Genomic DNA, 13,310 nt, shown 5'->3' on the forward strand with positions numbered 1-13,310 from the left:
CTTTGCTCTTATTTTTAGACCAATCACTCTTCCCCTCTTTCATTTCTTATGTACTAATCAACAACTTCTTTGCAGGAGATTCCAACATCCGTTTTCTTTTTGAGTATGATGTATTTTTTCCATTTCTGTGTATACCTTTTATTTTGTGGTGGCACCATAAGCTTGAGTTCTCAGACGCAAGAACAAGGCCTCATCTAAAGAATCATTTGGATGTGTCAGGCCACTTTCAGGTTTTCTCCTCACCAAATTCAAAATATGAACATCCTTGATGAATCATGCCCTCAATATAAGTCTGTTGAATGTCAATTCTATCAAAGAAAATTTGAATTACATTCTATTCAACAGTGAATCTTTTGAAACCAAAGAACATGTTTCAGTTGTCTTAAAGGAGGTAATGGAAACACTCAAATTTTTTTGACTTTAGCTTTCAAGTGAGCAAGCACCATTAGCACGTTATTACTTCTTCTTATTTTTTTAAATGGTGCTGAATTTTATTAAGACAAAAGCTAAAATGAGCAGATTATAAAGGAGGGAAGCCTCCCCAAACAATGAGAGATTGCAGGGAACTTCCCCACCTTATTACTTGATGGCCAGCTTGTTAAAGATGCCTCCTTTTTCTAACAAGTTTGTGAGCTCTTTTTTATATATCATTATAAAATAATTTTCCAGGTTGCCTCCAAGCTGATAATCGTACTTTTCAAACTCTCCCAACTTATGTTGCCTAATGCCTTGAAATCCATTGGGAGGGTTTTCTAAACAAATCATTAATAGTTGGGGAAGTTGAAATGGCTATTCATGCCATGCCATCAGACAAAAGAGCCTGATCCAAACGGCTTTTGCAACAAATCCTATAAGGTCAAGTGTAGTTTCTTTGAGCCAGACATCATGAATATTTGATAACTTTCATAAAAAAGGAAAATTCAGCCTTTCATTCATTGTTCTAGTCCATAAAAAAGGGTACTTTCAACCTCTTGAGTTCAGACCAATTAGTCGTGATCTTGAATCCTTAAAAATTAATTCCCAAGTTCCCACTTGTGTCACAACACTTCTTCATTCAAACTTTATTCCATAACCGTTGATTTTGTATTGGTTTCGTTTTCTTTGTTAATATATATATATATATATATATATATATATATATATATCATTTTCTTAAAAAAAAAAATAGCTGCAGTCCTTGAAAGGGAGGAAAAATCTTTTTTTTTTTTGTTTTTGAGTGAAAAGATAATTTTATTCAAGGGAGAGAAACATATAAACCGAACTAATAGAGCACTCCCCTTACAACAAGGGATTGGAGGGAGGTTCCATCCTTAGCAAGAGAATCAGCTAGAGAGCATACTGACCTCGCTATATGAGTCCAGAAACAATGAAAAGGGGATACAATGTCATAAACTTGATGAAGAACAGTCCGATGCCTCCAAGGAGGGGTGGAGATAGAGGAGCACCAGCTAATAACTACATTTTTAAATCACTTTCATACAAGCCCTGAACCTAAATGCACAAACTAGACATGGAGAAAGACTGACACGTGACCTGGTAAAATTTCCAGCAATCATCATGAAAGTACCGCACTCTCTTATTGTCCTCTTGGTGTTACCGACTACATGGGCTGCAATCTGGGATTCCACCCAAGGGTTGCACCCCTTTATGCCCATTCTCTAGGCCCTGGTAGTTGAAAGCTAGTCAAAGATATTTATTAACTGGTCCAACAATAATCTTGACCTCTTCAGTGCCACCAGCACTTCCATGCAGCAATTCAAGATCATGCCCAACCCCTTTCTATATCTTCGTAGCACATCCTTCAATCTGAGATTGTAGTTGCTGCCCGGAAGGAAATGATAGTGAACTTCTTGCTGTTATTCCCCCCTTTTCAAGAACCTGTTGCTCTTAATTAGTTCCATGTCTGGAACATGAAGGAAATGCTTTTTGCCATGTTTTAATCAGTATTTTCTTAGGCTTCAATTACACTATCAGCTCTAAATTTTCCAACAGGTGAAATAATTACATCTGTCCTCACAAAAATATGATACCAAATTTTCAAAGATAACATACCTCATCAAACTGCTTTGCTGAAAATGCCTCATAATGCTCAAATGCCTCATCATCCTTGGGTAGTAAATGAGCATATCTGCCATATGCAAGTAACATCAAATGAAAATTGTCACTGAATACATTATCTTGTGAAAAAACTACGGTTTCTAAGATGTGAACTATAACCATGCAATAAGAATAATTCCAAGACCCTAAAAGTAATTTTTAACCATGGTAACAATGAGGATGAGATGAACCAGGTCAAAAACAATATGCCTAAAGGTCTCGTTCCTTACCAGAACTTCCTAGTTCATTGGTGCAGATGAGATGACAACTCTATAATAGATAAAAAGGAGTATGGACCTAAGTTAATATAAGTTTAGGTGCACACACTTGTTAATTTAACTATCAAATCTTGGCTAAACTGATATTTTTGTTCCTTAAGAAAGTTAATCTATTTTCAAGAATGCAATTTACTTCATTAACAATGTCATAATCTCCTTTTTGTCCTTAAAAATTGATATTCAAATGAACATAACATTAGTGCATGAAATAATAATTTTTTTTTTTTTTGAAATAGTGCTAAGTTATATTAAAAGGATCAAAAGAGCAAAAATTAAGAATGGGAAAAATTAATAAGTCCAGCCTCTTTCTCTCTCTATAAAATATGAAAGTAGTTCTACTCTTTCATATGCTTAAGAAATGCAGAAACTGACAAGTGGAATTGGCTACCTTCCCAACTAAACCCCTCACTGTAGTGCACCAACACAAAGACAAGGTAATAGTACACTAGCGAGAATGAACCTATACATGTAATATTAGATACGTTTCCCTCGACAAAAAATAAAAAACTTTATAGAGACCAGATATATGTTTTTTTGTTTTTGAGAAAAGTGTGATTTAGTACGCCCAAAGATAAAAAATACAAAGAGGAGGGGTCCTTAATAATGAGTGATTGTAGGGAAACGCCCTCTTTAGCGGGAAAGTACTCCAAACAATTGGCAGCTCTATGAACATGACTCCAAGTACAAACAAATGAAGAGACTAAAGACCAGAAAAAAGAAACTTTGAAAATACATCCACCAGTAAAAGCTTACATTAGTTAAAGTAATGATTTGTTTAACAATGGAGATACTATTAAAAGAAAGAAAGATTGCATAAAAGCCATGAAACCAGCCAAAAAAACTAAAGGAGACAGATCAATTTGAATAATGAAATAATACGTAGGTTTGATAGGCATCCAAGGACAGTCTTTCATCATTCATTATAGGTTGAAATACTGCAAAGAAATGGAGAAAAGATAAAAACAGCATGAATAAAAGTGATGAGTGAAACCTAAGAAAGAAGCATTCACTGATAGCTTCAAGATAGTTGTAATAAAGCTATGACAATGATGATATACATTAAAATAACTTTTTCTTTTAGAATGGTGAGATTTTATTAAAGCATAGAGCAAAAACTACAGACATGAGGGGTCTCTAACAATGAGAGATTGGAGGGAGACCCTTCCTTATCAAGAGAATCAGCCTAACAGTTGGTGGCCCTAGGAACAAAACTTCATTTACAAACAAATGAATTAGCAAGCTCAAGGATGTCTAGAAAGCAAGACACCATTGACGCCAAGGAGAATCAATTTTGTTTGAGCACTAGTTGATGACAATTTTGGAGTCACCTTCAATGTGAAGTGCACCATGAAAACAGTCTGAAAATCTCTAATCCATGAAGTTCTTGAAACTCAACTGACGTGGAGTTAGACATGCCCAGGGGTCAGCAAATGTAGTAAGGATGGTACCCAAGGAATCCCGAAAGACTCCACCAAAGCCCATGGAAGAACCATCAAAGTTGAGCTTTATAATGTTGGATGCAGGGAGAGTCCAGCTCACAATGCGTGGGGGCTTATGGTGGCTAAGGCGAGAAACTTGATAGTAACAGTTTCTAATTAAGCCAGCCTTGATGTCTTCAAATAGAGGGAGTCCAAACCAAGTAACCACATGAGAAAAGATTTTTCCAGCAACTTTTTGCCAAGGGGAGAAATATGTTAGAAAACTTTGCAGTTTCTTTCATTCCAAATGAGCCAAAGGACAAAAGCGAGGCAAGTATGGAACATAACTTGACCATGTGAGGGAAGCATTAGACCTGTATCCATTTGAATGAGAGAGGCAAGGCTGCCACGGAGGAAAATAGAGAGCAATAATAGGCTGAGGAAGGAGCCTCAAATGTGCCAGGAATAATGACAGTTCATCAGGAGGAATTCAACAGATTTGTCCATGCTATAGCAAAGGGGGCAGATATGCTGGAAATATTGGCTCCATGCCGAATAATATTATCCCTACTAAGAGTCTTTCCATGGAAGGACTGCAAAGGAAAAATTTTACTTTTGGGGGCCCTGAGAGTTCCCATGATCTGGCAGCTACGTGAGTGGGAGTGCTGTTAGAGCATAAGGTGGCATAATAAGATGCTACAGTAAATTTTCCATGGCTTCCCAGCCACCAGACAATCCTATCCACGTTGCTGATATTGAAGGATGTGGTATTTCATCTATTCCAATAGGAGACTAGCTTCCATAGCTTCATCATCACAAAGGTTCACCTGGAAATGACGACTCCAATCAATCTCACGAAGCGAGCCATTTAATGGCAAGCTTATCAAAGGTTGCCTCTGGTTGGCAGGCCAGGTTGAAGAGGAGAGGAAACTGGTCTTTTAAGAGACCATTACTAAACCAAAGATCATACCAGAAAAGATCATGAGAGCCTTCTCCAGGGAAGTACCTGAAATGAGAGGCAAAATGGGGGAATCTCTTGTAAATATGTTTCCTGACTGGAGATAACAGAGTAGGAGTGCTGCTGCTGAAAGTCCAATGACTAAGTTGTCTTCCCATCTTCTTCAGAACTAAAGGATCAAAGGAAGGTCCCGTTGTGTACTGATACACCAGCACCATTTAGAGAGAAAAGCATGATTTGTCTCTCTAATTTTTCTGATACCTAGACTCCCTTGTTCTTCTCCATACCAACGCAATTCCATTGGACAAGGTGACGTTTGAATCTGTTCCTAGTGCCTTTCCAAAGGAAGTTTCTCATTATTTTTTCCACCTCATTGACAACTTTTTGCTGGGCAGTGTAAGAAAGAAAGGTAGTAAGCTGGTGTGCTAGCTAGACAAGCCTTGATAAGAGTTAATCTTCCCGCCTTAGAAATCAAATGCCCCTTCCAAATAGACAATCTGGTGTGTAATTTTTTTATGACTGGATTCCAATGACCATGATCGATTCTCCCATTGAAGAGTGGAAGTCCCAAGTATGTTCAAAGAAGGGAGGCAAGCAAGCCGCTCTCAGTTCTCTTACTCCCGGTTACACCTCTGTGTGTTGTGAGTACTTCTAGCGTCTCAGCACCACCACAGTGGTTTCGGTTGGCTTAACCCGCACTGCATCCAAGCCAAGAGGCCAGTACACTCAATTATTCTTGATTCAAATTGAACCCATATAGGTTTGATTTCCCCCAATTGAGTTTTTGAGACCAAACAAAATCTCAATAAATATGCAAGGGGACCATTATGCGAGTTACTTGTTCCAGTGATCCTTCTCCAAAGACAATTGTATCATCAGCATACTGAATTATGGGAGTTTTGAACAGTCATCCGGAAATAAGGAATTGAGCCAGTTTGAATCTTGAGCAAGTTTGAACAGACCAGCGAGCCCCTCTACAACAATTTTGAAGAGAAAAGGGGAGATTGGGTCCCCTCGGAGACCCCTCAAACTCTTCAAATAGCCACAAGTGCTGTCATTGATGAGAATAGAATATCGGACAGAAGAGATACAACTTTTTTTTTTTTTATACAACTGAATATCCATTTGTGCCATTTGTCACCAAATCCCAAGTATCACATCATTAATTCAAAAAAAAAAAAAAGTCTAAAAACTGCCAGCTAACATGGTCAAAAGCTTTCTCAAAGTCCATCTCCAGAATTATCCTTGTTTGATTGGATTTTTTGAAGCAATCAATGACTTCGTGCACACTCATTACTGCATCAAGAATGACCCTCTCTTTCATGAAAGCACTTTTTTTAAAGGATATGCTATTATTTCAGCAAAAAGGGAAACTACTCAAAGGAGCTCTTCCTTTACAGCAAGGGATTGGAGGGAGACTCCTTGCTTAGCAAGTTTGTCAACAACGGAATTTGCTGATCTAGGTACATGAGACCAAAAACATAAAATTAAAGAAACAATATCAGAGATCTCATAAAAAACATCCTAACAATGCCAAGGGGGCTCAACAGCAGAGTAGCACCAGTCAATCACCACTTTCAAGTCTCCCTCAATGAGTGAGGGGCTGTTAAGGTTGTCAGGGTAAATGATGAGCCCTTGGAAGAGGGAAAAAAGCTCCACAAAAGTAGAGTCAGATATTGCCACTTGCTCCCAAATAAGAGATGAGAAGGGTGCCATCCAAGTCCTGAAACACGGCAACGAAGCCAGCCAAGCCAAGATTCCCAAGAGCACTACCATCAAAATTGAGTTTGAGGGTGCCCGAAGGAGGAGGTTGTCATTCAGTCATAGTAGGGTGCTTGGAGGGGGCTGCCATTTGTGCCACTACACGCCAATTGATACGAAGGAGAACATCCGATAAGCAAACGAAGGAGAACTCCTTTCTAATGTGAAGCCAGGAGGACACATGTCCAATAATACAACTAGTGGTCTCCTCCACACTATAAAATAAAGCACATTGCTCCTAGCTAATGATGTGTGGTACAATAGCTCAAAGTAGACCGGTAAGAACACGAGATCAACTTGAAATCAAGCTTATGTGGTGGAAATCAGCATTCTATTTTTTAGGGACCAAGATAAGATCAATGTTGTGGTGAGAAATTCCGTTTTTAAAGAAGTCATCCACCATGATACAAATGTCTTGGGCCATGAAACCAGGATTAAAGGTAGAATTCCCCATTAAACTCATCTAAGTCAAAGGCTTTATCAAGGGGCATCTAGGTAGCAGCAATTTCAATTTCCTTTTTGTGAAAATGGTCGTTCCAACCAAGCCTTGTAATTTTTTAAGAGTCTCTTCAATGGGAGTTGTCGGATAAAAGGGTGGTTTTGCCTTCTTCCTGACCTGCATAGAAGCTTAAGATTTCATTAGTAATTTTCAATCTATCAGTAATTAATTCACCACCAATGTGGAGGGAATTATTTCTGTTAGATCGTCGGTGACTAGAGGCTATGGAGTGAAAGAAGCAGGTGTTTGCATTCCCCTCTTTCATCCATTTATACCACACACCTTGCTTCCATTTTATCCTTTCATGATTGAACAAATCTTGAAGAGAGCAAGATGCAGTAATTTTATCAAAAAATTCAGAAGAGTTAAGGATCTACATTCCTCGAGGAGATGAAGAGAGTCAATTTTTGATTGAAGGGTTTGCCTTTAAACTGAGTGAGAGATCAGAGCTGCTTGGACCAAGATATTAACTTCCCTTTAAAAAACTTTAGCTTCATTGCAAGAATTCCCCCATAAATCATGTGTCATCCACCTCCTTCCACCAATTCTCGATGAGAGAAATACAATCCTTATCATCCAGCCAAAGATTTCCAAATCTGAATGGCCGGGGTCCACAATTGCTCATATTGGTGTCAAGGATGATAGGCCAATGGTCAGAGGTCACTTTTCCAACAGTGTAAGCCCAGGTCCTCAAGTAAGTTGGGAGCCAATCACCAGTGGCACTAGTTTCTATTGAATTGGTTGTCTCTGCATATTGCTCCATGTAAAGATTTTTCCAAAGGTGGGGATCTCAACCAAAGCATAAGTGCCAATGAAGTCACAGAATTTTCCCACAGAGGATGTGATACGAGGGATTACAGGTGACTTCTCATTGCAACATCCGATCATGTTGAAGTTGCCAGCAAGTAACCACGGTTGATTCCAATCATCCAAGCAATGAGACAACTCATCCAAAATGAAGAGTGTCGCTTGTAGAGACACACCCCGTATATACCACCAAAATGTACCTATCATCTGATCTTTAAATTTAATAGCAATTGAGAATTCCCTAATCTTTGTGATCAAAAACCTCTAAGTATGCATCAATTTGCATCTTTAGCAACCCAATTAGGTTGGGGGAAATGGCAGAGATCTCGAACAATAGCATCAGATACAGAGCACTATTTTGTCTCTTGAAGAATGATGACTTGGGATTTTTTTGCTTCAAATAGACTCCAAATAGAGGCCCTATTATTCCAGGATATGATGATCATTTTTTACCCTTCTTGTTGTTTTGAACTCCAATTTTTTTTTCTTCTCTAGTCATTACTGAATGAAATCTCTCAACAAATTCCAACATTCATTTCAAGGTTTCATTATTATACTGACTCTTTTGATCGATGATGGAGTTGGTCAGAGAAATTTGGGATTTCATTGGGCATCTTTTGCTTCCACTAGCTTTGGTCTCAATGGCTTTCCCTTTTTTGGTTTTTCTAGTTACTTCTTCTTCAATTTCACCAACTGCTTGTTGTAAGGCACTAAAGACTAAGAGTTGTCTGAAGCGAAAGGAATCAAAATTGTTTTCTTTTAAGGAGGAAGGATTCTTAGTGGAGGATTTTTCACTATGGAAGGGGGAATTGTTCATAATTTGGCCGATGATCGTATTAGGGGATACTGTCATTTTTTTGGGTAATGAAGGTTGGGGAGTATATGTGTTTTGTTCTTTGTGTTTCTTACAAGTATATGTCACTGATAATGTTGAGGTATTGTGGATAGGGTGGAAAAGGGAAGCTCGTTAATAGGCTGAGGTGTAACATTTTCATTAACTTTGGACTAATCATGGATGTAACCAAGCACATGCTAGTCAAGCCTACTAGGTCAATAGGAGTAATTTGGTTATTATGAGGAGAGGTTGTTGTCAAGGCAGCTTCAAGATTTGGTGGTTTAGATGTCGGTTGGAAATCAAAATTTTGTGGCTTATTTTCCTTGATCTGATCAAGGTGGCCAAGTTGTAAAGTGGAGGGAATAAATGCAATGTCAAGCTGAGGGTTTGGAAAGTCATGTTCAGGGAACAGGATTGAGTTTGGTAACAAGGATTTGAAACTTGAATTCTGCCTTGGCGGGTTTGTGTTTTGGCTGGTTATGAGGTTGAGAGTGAACATAGGGTGGAGGGTTCCGAGTCATCCACAAAGTTACCGATTTCAGTCAAATTCGGCCTAGTTTGGGTCTCTCATCTCCCAACTCCGAGTTCATGCTCCCTTTGATGACCAGATTTCAATTCCATAGTGATGGAGATAGCAAAGATTTCTAATCCGCAAGAAAGGTTCAGAGATACATCAGCGATATCGGTAATGGTTTGGAAGGGCTGGATAAGCAATTTAGCTAATCAAGTCTTTGCGTCGAACTTGTACCACCATCTAGCTTTATCAAAGTGCCGAATTTTCCAGCAATGGATTGAAAATTGTCCACAATCCAAAGATCTACTAGGAGATTGGTAATCTTCAACCAGATTCCAGTCACGCCATCAGGGGAGGTAGAGTGCCATCTCTCCATCATAGTACATCGAGCAAGGCAGTCATCTTTCCATGTATCCAGAATCATCTGACAATCCTCTAAGCAATGAAGATGGATGAGCCATTTGTCGCTCCCCAAAAAGGAGACCGGTGATGAGTCGCTTAAGTTCCAATCTTTAGATATCTTCTCACCTCGGTGTCTCCATTTCGAAGGCGCCATCTGAACATTGCAACCAGGCAATGAGACAAATTCTTTTGCCCTTGCTCCAACAGTGTAGTTGATATTTGAATGGTTTGGATTGATGGGAGGGTGGTGAGTAGAGGGGTAAGTTGGGTTGATGGGCTAGAATAATGTTGGAGGATAAAGGTTCATGAGAAGAGTTTATCTGGATTGTGAGGAAATGGGTGCCTGTCTGTTGGATAGTAATCGGTTGTGGAGTAGATGGAAGGAAAGATTTCAAGGTTGTAAGAAGGTTTGTCCAATGGAAGCCATCATTGGTGGATTTTGGATGTAGATCTAACAAGGATCTGAGCATCACGGGTGTGAGTGATTTTGCACTCGGTTCTTTGAAAGTGCAAGACAGTGATGGAGAATTGAGAATCTCTGATCCAAATATTCGTATTATGTACTTATTTATCCTGGACATTGAATAATGCCTCCATTTGTTGAACAAGTAGGGGCCCAATATTCAGTGGGATTTGTTTGAAGGAAAGACGATCTCTATTTGTGACAAAGATCTTGAATATTCAACATTGCAATTGTAGTAATTCTTCAATCCTCAAAGATACACCTTCATAGTAAAAGCTTACCTTCCTCGTCTCTAGTCGGGCTCTATGTTTGCAACGAGTTCTATGTACCATTTTCCAATAGCAATCATCCTCTTGGTCCACAACAAGCTCCACACCATCACAATCTCTAGCAAATCCAGTCGAATCATCCAACTTACCATCTCAATCTCCACTTGGTCAATAAACCTGTGAGTTTCCACCACAGTCATCTTAAGTCTAATGTCTGTGACTTCTACTTCTTCCTCGATTCTAATTTCTTCTGCATATTGCTTCGTTTTCGCTATTACTTCCAAAATCCTTCGATCTTCCATTTGAGGTCCCCATTGTTTCTGCACCATCAAACTTCCTCGCATTCCAACCCGTGATCTTCCGCATGTTCGCCGTTGCTTTCATACTCGCACTATTGGTCACCCTCATGCTCTAAATTGTTAATTGACAGCATATATACATTAAAATAACAATTAAGTTATTTTGTTTCGAATTCAATCCTAGTTTGTACAACAAATTTTGTCAAAAAATTTTAGAAATGCATCAAGTAAAAGTTTTACATAACCACTCTAAACTTTCTTATGGAGCAAAGGTAAGTTTGTAGACCTAAACCCACGAATACTGCCAGAGAACCCAGAATCAAACAATGACAAAACGTCACAAAAAAGGCATGTTTCTCGTTCTGACGATCCTTTACAACTCATATCCATCATATTGACCAATCTGACACACCACTCCATTCCACAAGATTAATGTGGATAAAAAGTGGCTAGTTACAACACAATGGCAGCAAATATTAGGTTTTCTAGATTAAAAATAACAAATTACTCTATTTACCAGCAAAGATTCAATGGAACTTTAAAATCAAAGAGTGATAGTAGCACCAGAAGAATATATATATATACATACATAATATATATGTATATATAGCACCAGTAGAACTGTAGAGAATATGGCTACTAAACAAATAAGATTCAGAGCAGACATGACAATGGAAGGAATACACCAAGATTGTAGCACCAGTAGGATTTATTTTTCCAATGTTTTTTTTTTTTTTAAATGATGCGTATAAACTTTTTTTTTTGGTACACAAATGAGAAAGCCAAGCCCAGTGAGACTAAAAACTGACGACTCATATTGAGAAAATCCCCATATGTGGCCACTAAGGCAAAGACCCGATTCACTGTAGCAGTTTGATTTTATAATACAGAAAGCAAAGATAGACAAATAAGAAAAATGATAATATAAACTAGAAGATAAAGAAAGCAAGTTTGTCAGAACCAATTCAATTGTTGAACTCGGACCCATTTGCAAGAGCCATCAAAACCAGCATCATCCAACATGTGTAGCTTTACCCACCATTTGTGTCTCCATTTTTCGTTCCAGTAAACCTACCTATCTCCATCCAAAGAATTATCTACTTACTATCCAAAATTTTAAGCAACAAGCATCCTCACTAACATGCTAGAGGAGGTAACCTAATAAACACCTTGGTTTTGCTAGAAAGCATCACTTGCATGAACTACCCACATATACTGATGATTGTATTGCAATATGAGTGTGAACAGGTACAGACTTATCTCCTAAATGACTCGCATTTTTTTTTTTTTTTTGAAGACAAAATGGTAGGCAATTTTTAAAATACTGAAAATAAAGCAACTAAATGAACAATGCGACCAGCCAGTTACTATGTTTGTCTCATACCCAGCCTTTCACACATCACATTATTTGAACAGATAATAATCATAAGAAAAGGAGGTAGTTCTATTATCTACAACATGAGGAAGATCTTATTCAGCAGGGAGTCAATCTACACCCATCTCTAGGTTCGCCCAAGTGGTAACATATCCACATAACATTTTCATTGAAAACCATTCAGTCAGTCCACATAAATGTAGAAGGGTCAGATGTCTCACATTATTCATAAATCTAGAACCCCTAACATAATCCCACCTACTGAAGATGTGGTATACCAGAATTTTATTCCTATTTAGTTGAAACACACAGTTATCTTTTTTCTTTGATGACGAGTAACGAAAAAAGGAAATTAAATAACATGAATCAGACATTTAATATGAAAATGCCAAAAACTGACCAACAGCAAAAAAAAAAAAAAACAAAAAAAAACAATTAAGCACATTATTGCTAACATCAATTGAAAACAAGAGCAAACACAGCATTGTGCAGAAATCGGCATAGAACTGTTCATTAAACAAGACCATCTTTTCTTTTCTTTTATGAAGATGTAATTTTATTTAAAAGAAGGAAGAGAAAACTTCATTAAACAAGACCATCACTGAGAATATACCAAAATTCTCGCCTTGCGGTCACAATTTACACTTTGAGAACTATTATCCAGCAGCCAGTGGCAGGATGGATATATTGTACAGCACAAAATACCAAATGTTGCAGTTGCTCTTAGATCAAGTCCTCTATTCAATACATCAACATTGATCCCAAGTTCTGCCCCCTCCTCTTAAGAGGCACTTTTGAATGTAGACTGGGGAACAAATTATAGGAAATATAAATAGCACATTAAGGAGTACCAAATCATTGCAGTTGCTCAGAGTCAAAACCTTTTCATCAATAAAAGTAACATAAGTAATGGCTTCTGCCTCCTCCAAAGTCCTCCAAGAAGGCCCTTTTCTGAAATCCGAAAGCATGGTGCCCAACAAATATAAAGGAATACTAGACATGTCCATGTGAGAAGAATCTTGTCCATAGCAGGAACTACACCTCATATCTTCTTCATGAACATGAGAAATTCCCATACAATATATTATTTGATTTCCTGAAGTAAATTCATGAGCATCACTCCATCGTCTAAAACTTGTTCATTGCTTATCCAAGTATAATCAGCAGCATACGAGCCATAGTCGTCATCAGGTAAAACCAATGGTACTGTTGGAGCTCTATATTGTGTTTGGGATAATGAGTGATTCCATCAGGTTCTTTCCTGGAGCTTGATTCTTCTCCAAATGCAAAGTATATCACTCCATTATAGGTGTTTATCTCATTTCACTAGCAAGC

The 13,310-nt window shown here is 38.1% G+C and overlaps 1 protein-coding gene across 2 annotated transcripts in view; it reads right to left on the minus strand.

Annotated features, from left to right (window-relative positions):
* LOC137956890 (THO complex subunit 2-like) overlaps positions 1-13,310 on the minus strand; it is a 54,916-nt gene that overhangs the window by 32,604 nt on the left and 9,002 nt on the right. For both annotated transcript variants that reach the window (XM_068804551.1, XM_068804552.1), the window contains exon 11: positions 2,053-2,128. In XM_068804551.1, coding sequence (XP_068660652.1) covers positions 2,053-2,128 — 76 coding nt within the window. The remainder of the gene's footprint in view (positions 1-2,052; positions 2,129-13,310) is intronic.

This window comes from Aristolochia californica, unplaced genomic scaffold (genome assembly GCF_029961685.1).
Source record: "Aristolochia californica isolate CCGP_79_NKW_82.1479 unplaced genomic scaffold, dmAriCali1.0.hap1 SCAF_2, whole genome shotgun sequence".
Classification (NCBI taxonomy): domain Eukaryota; kingdom Viridiplantae; phylum Streptophyta; class Magnoliopsida; order Piperales; family Aristolochiaceae; genus Aristolochia; species Aristolochia californica.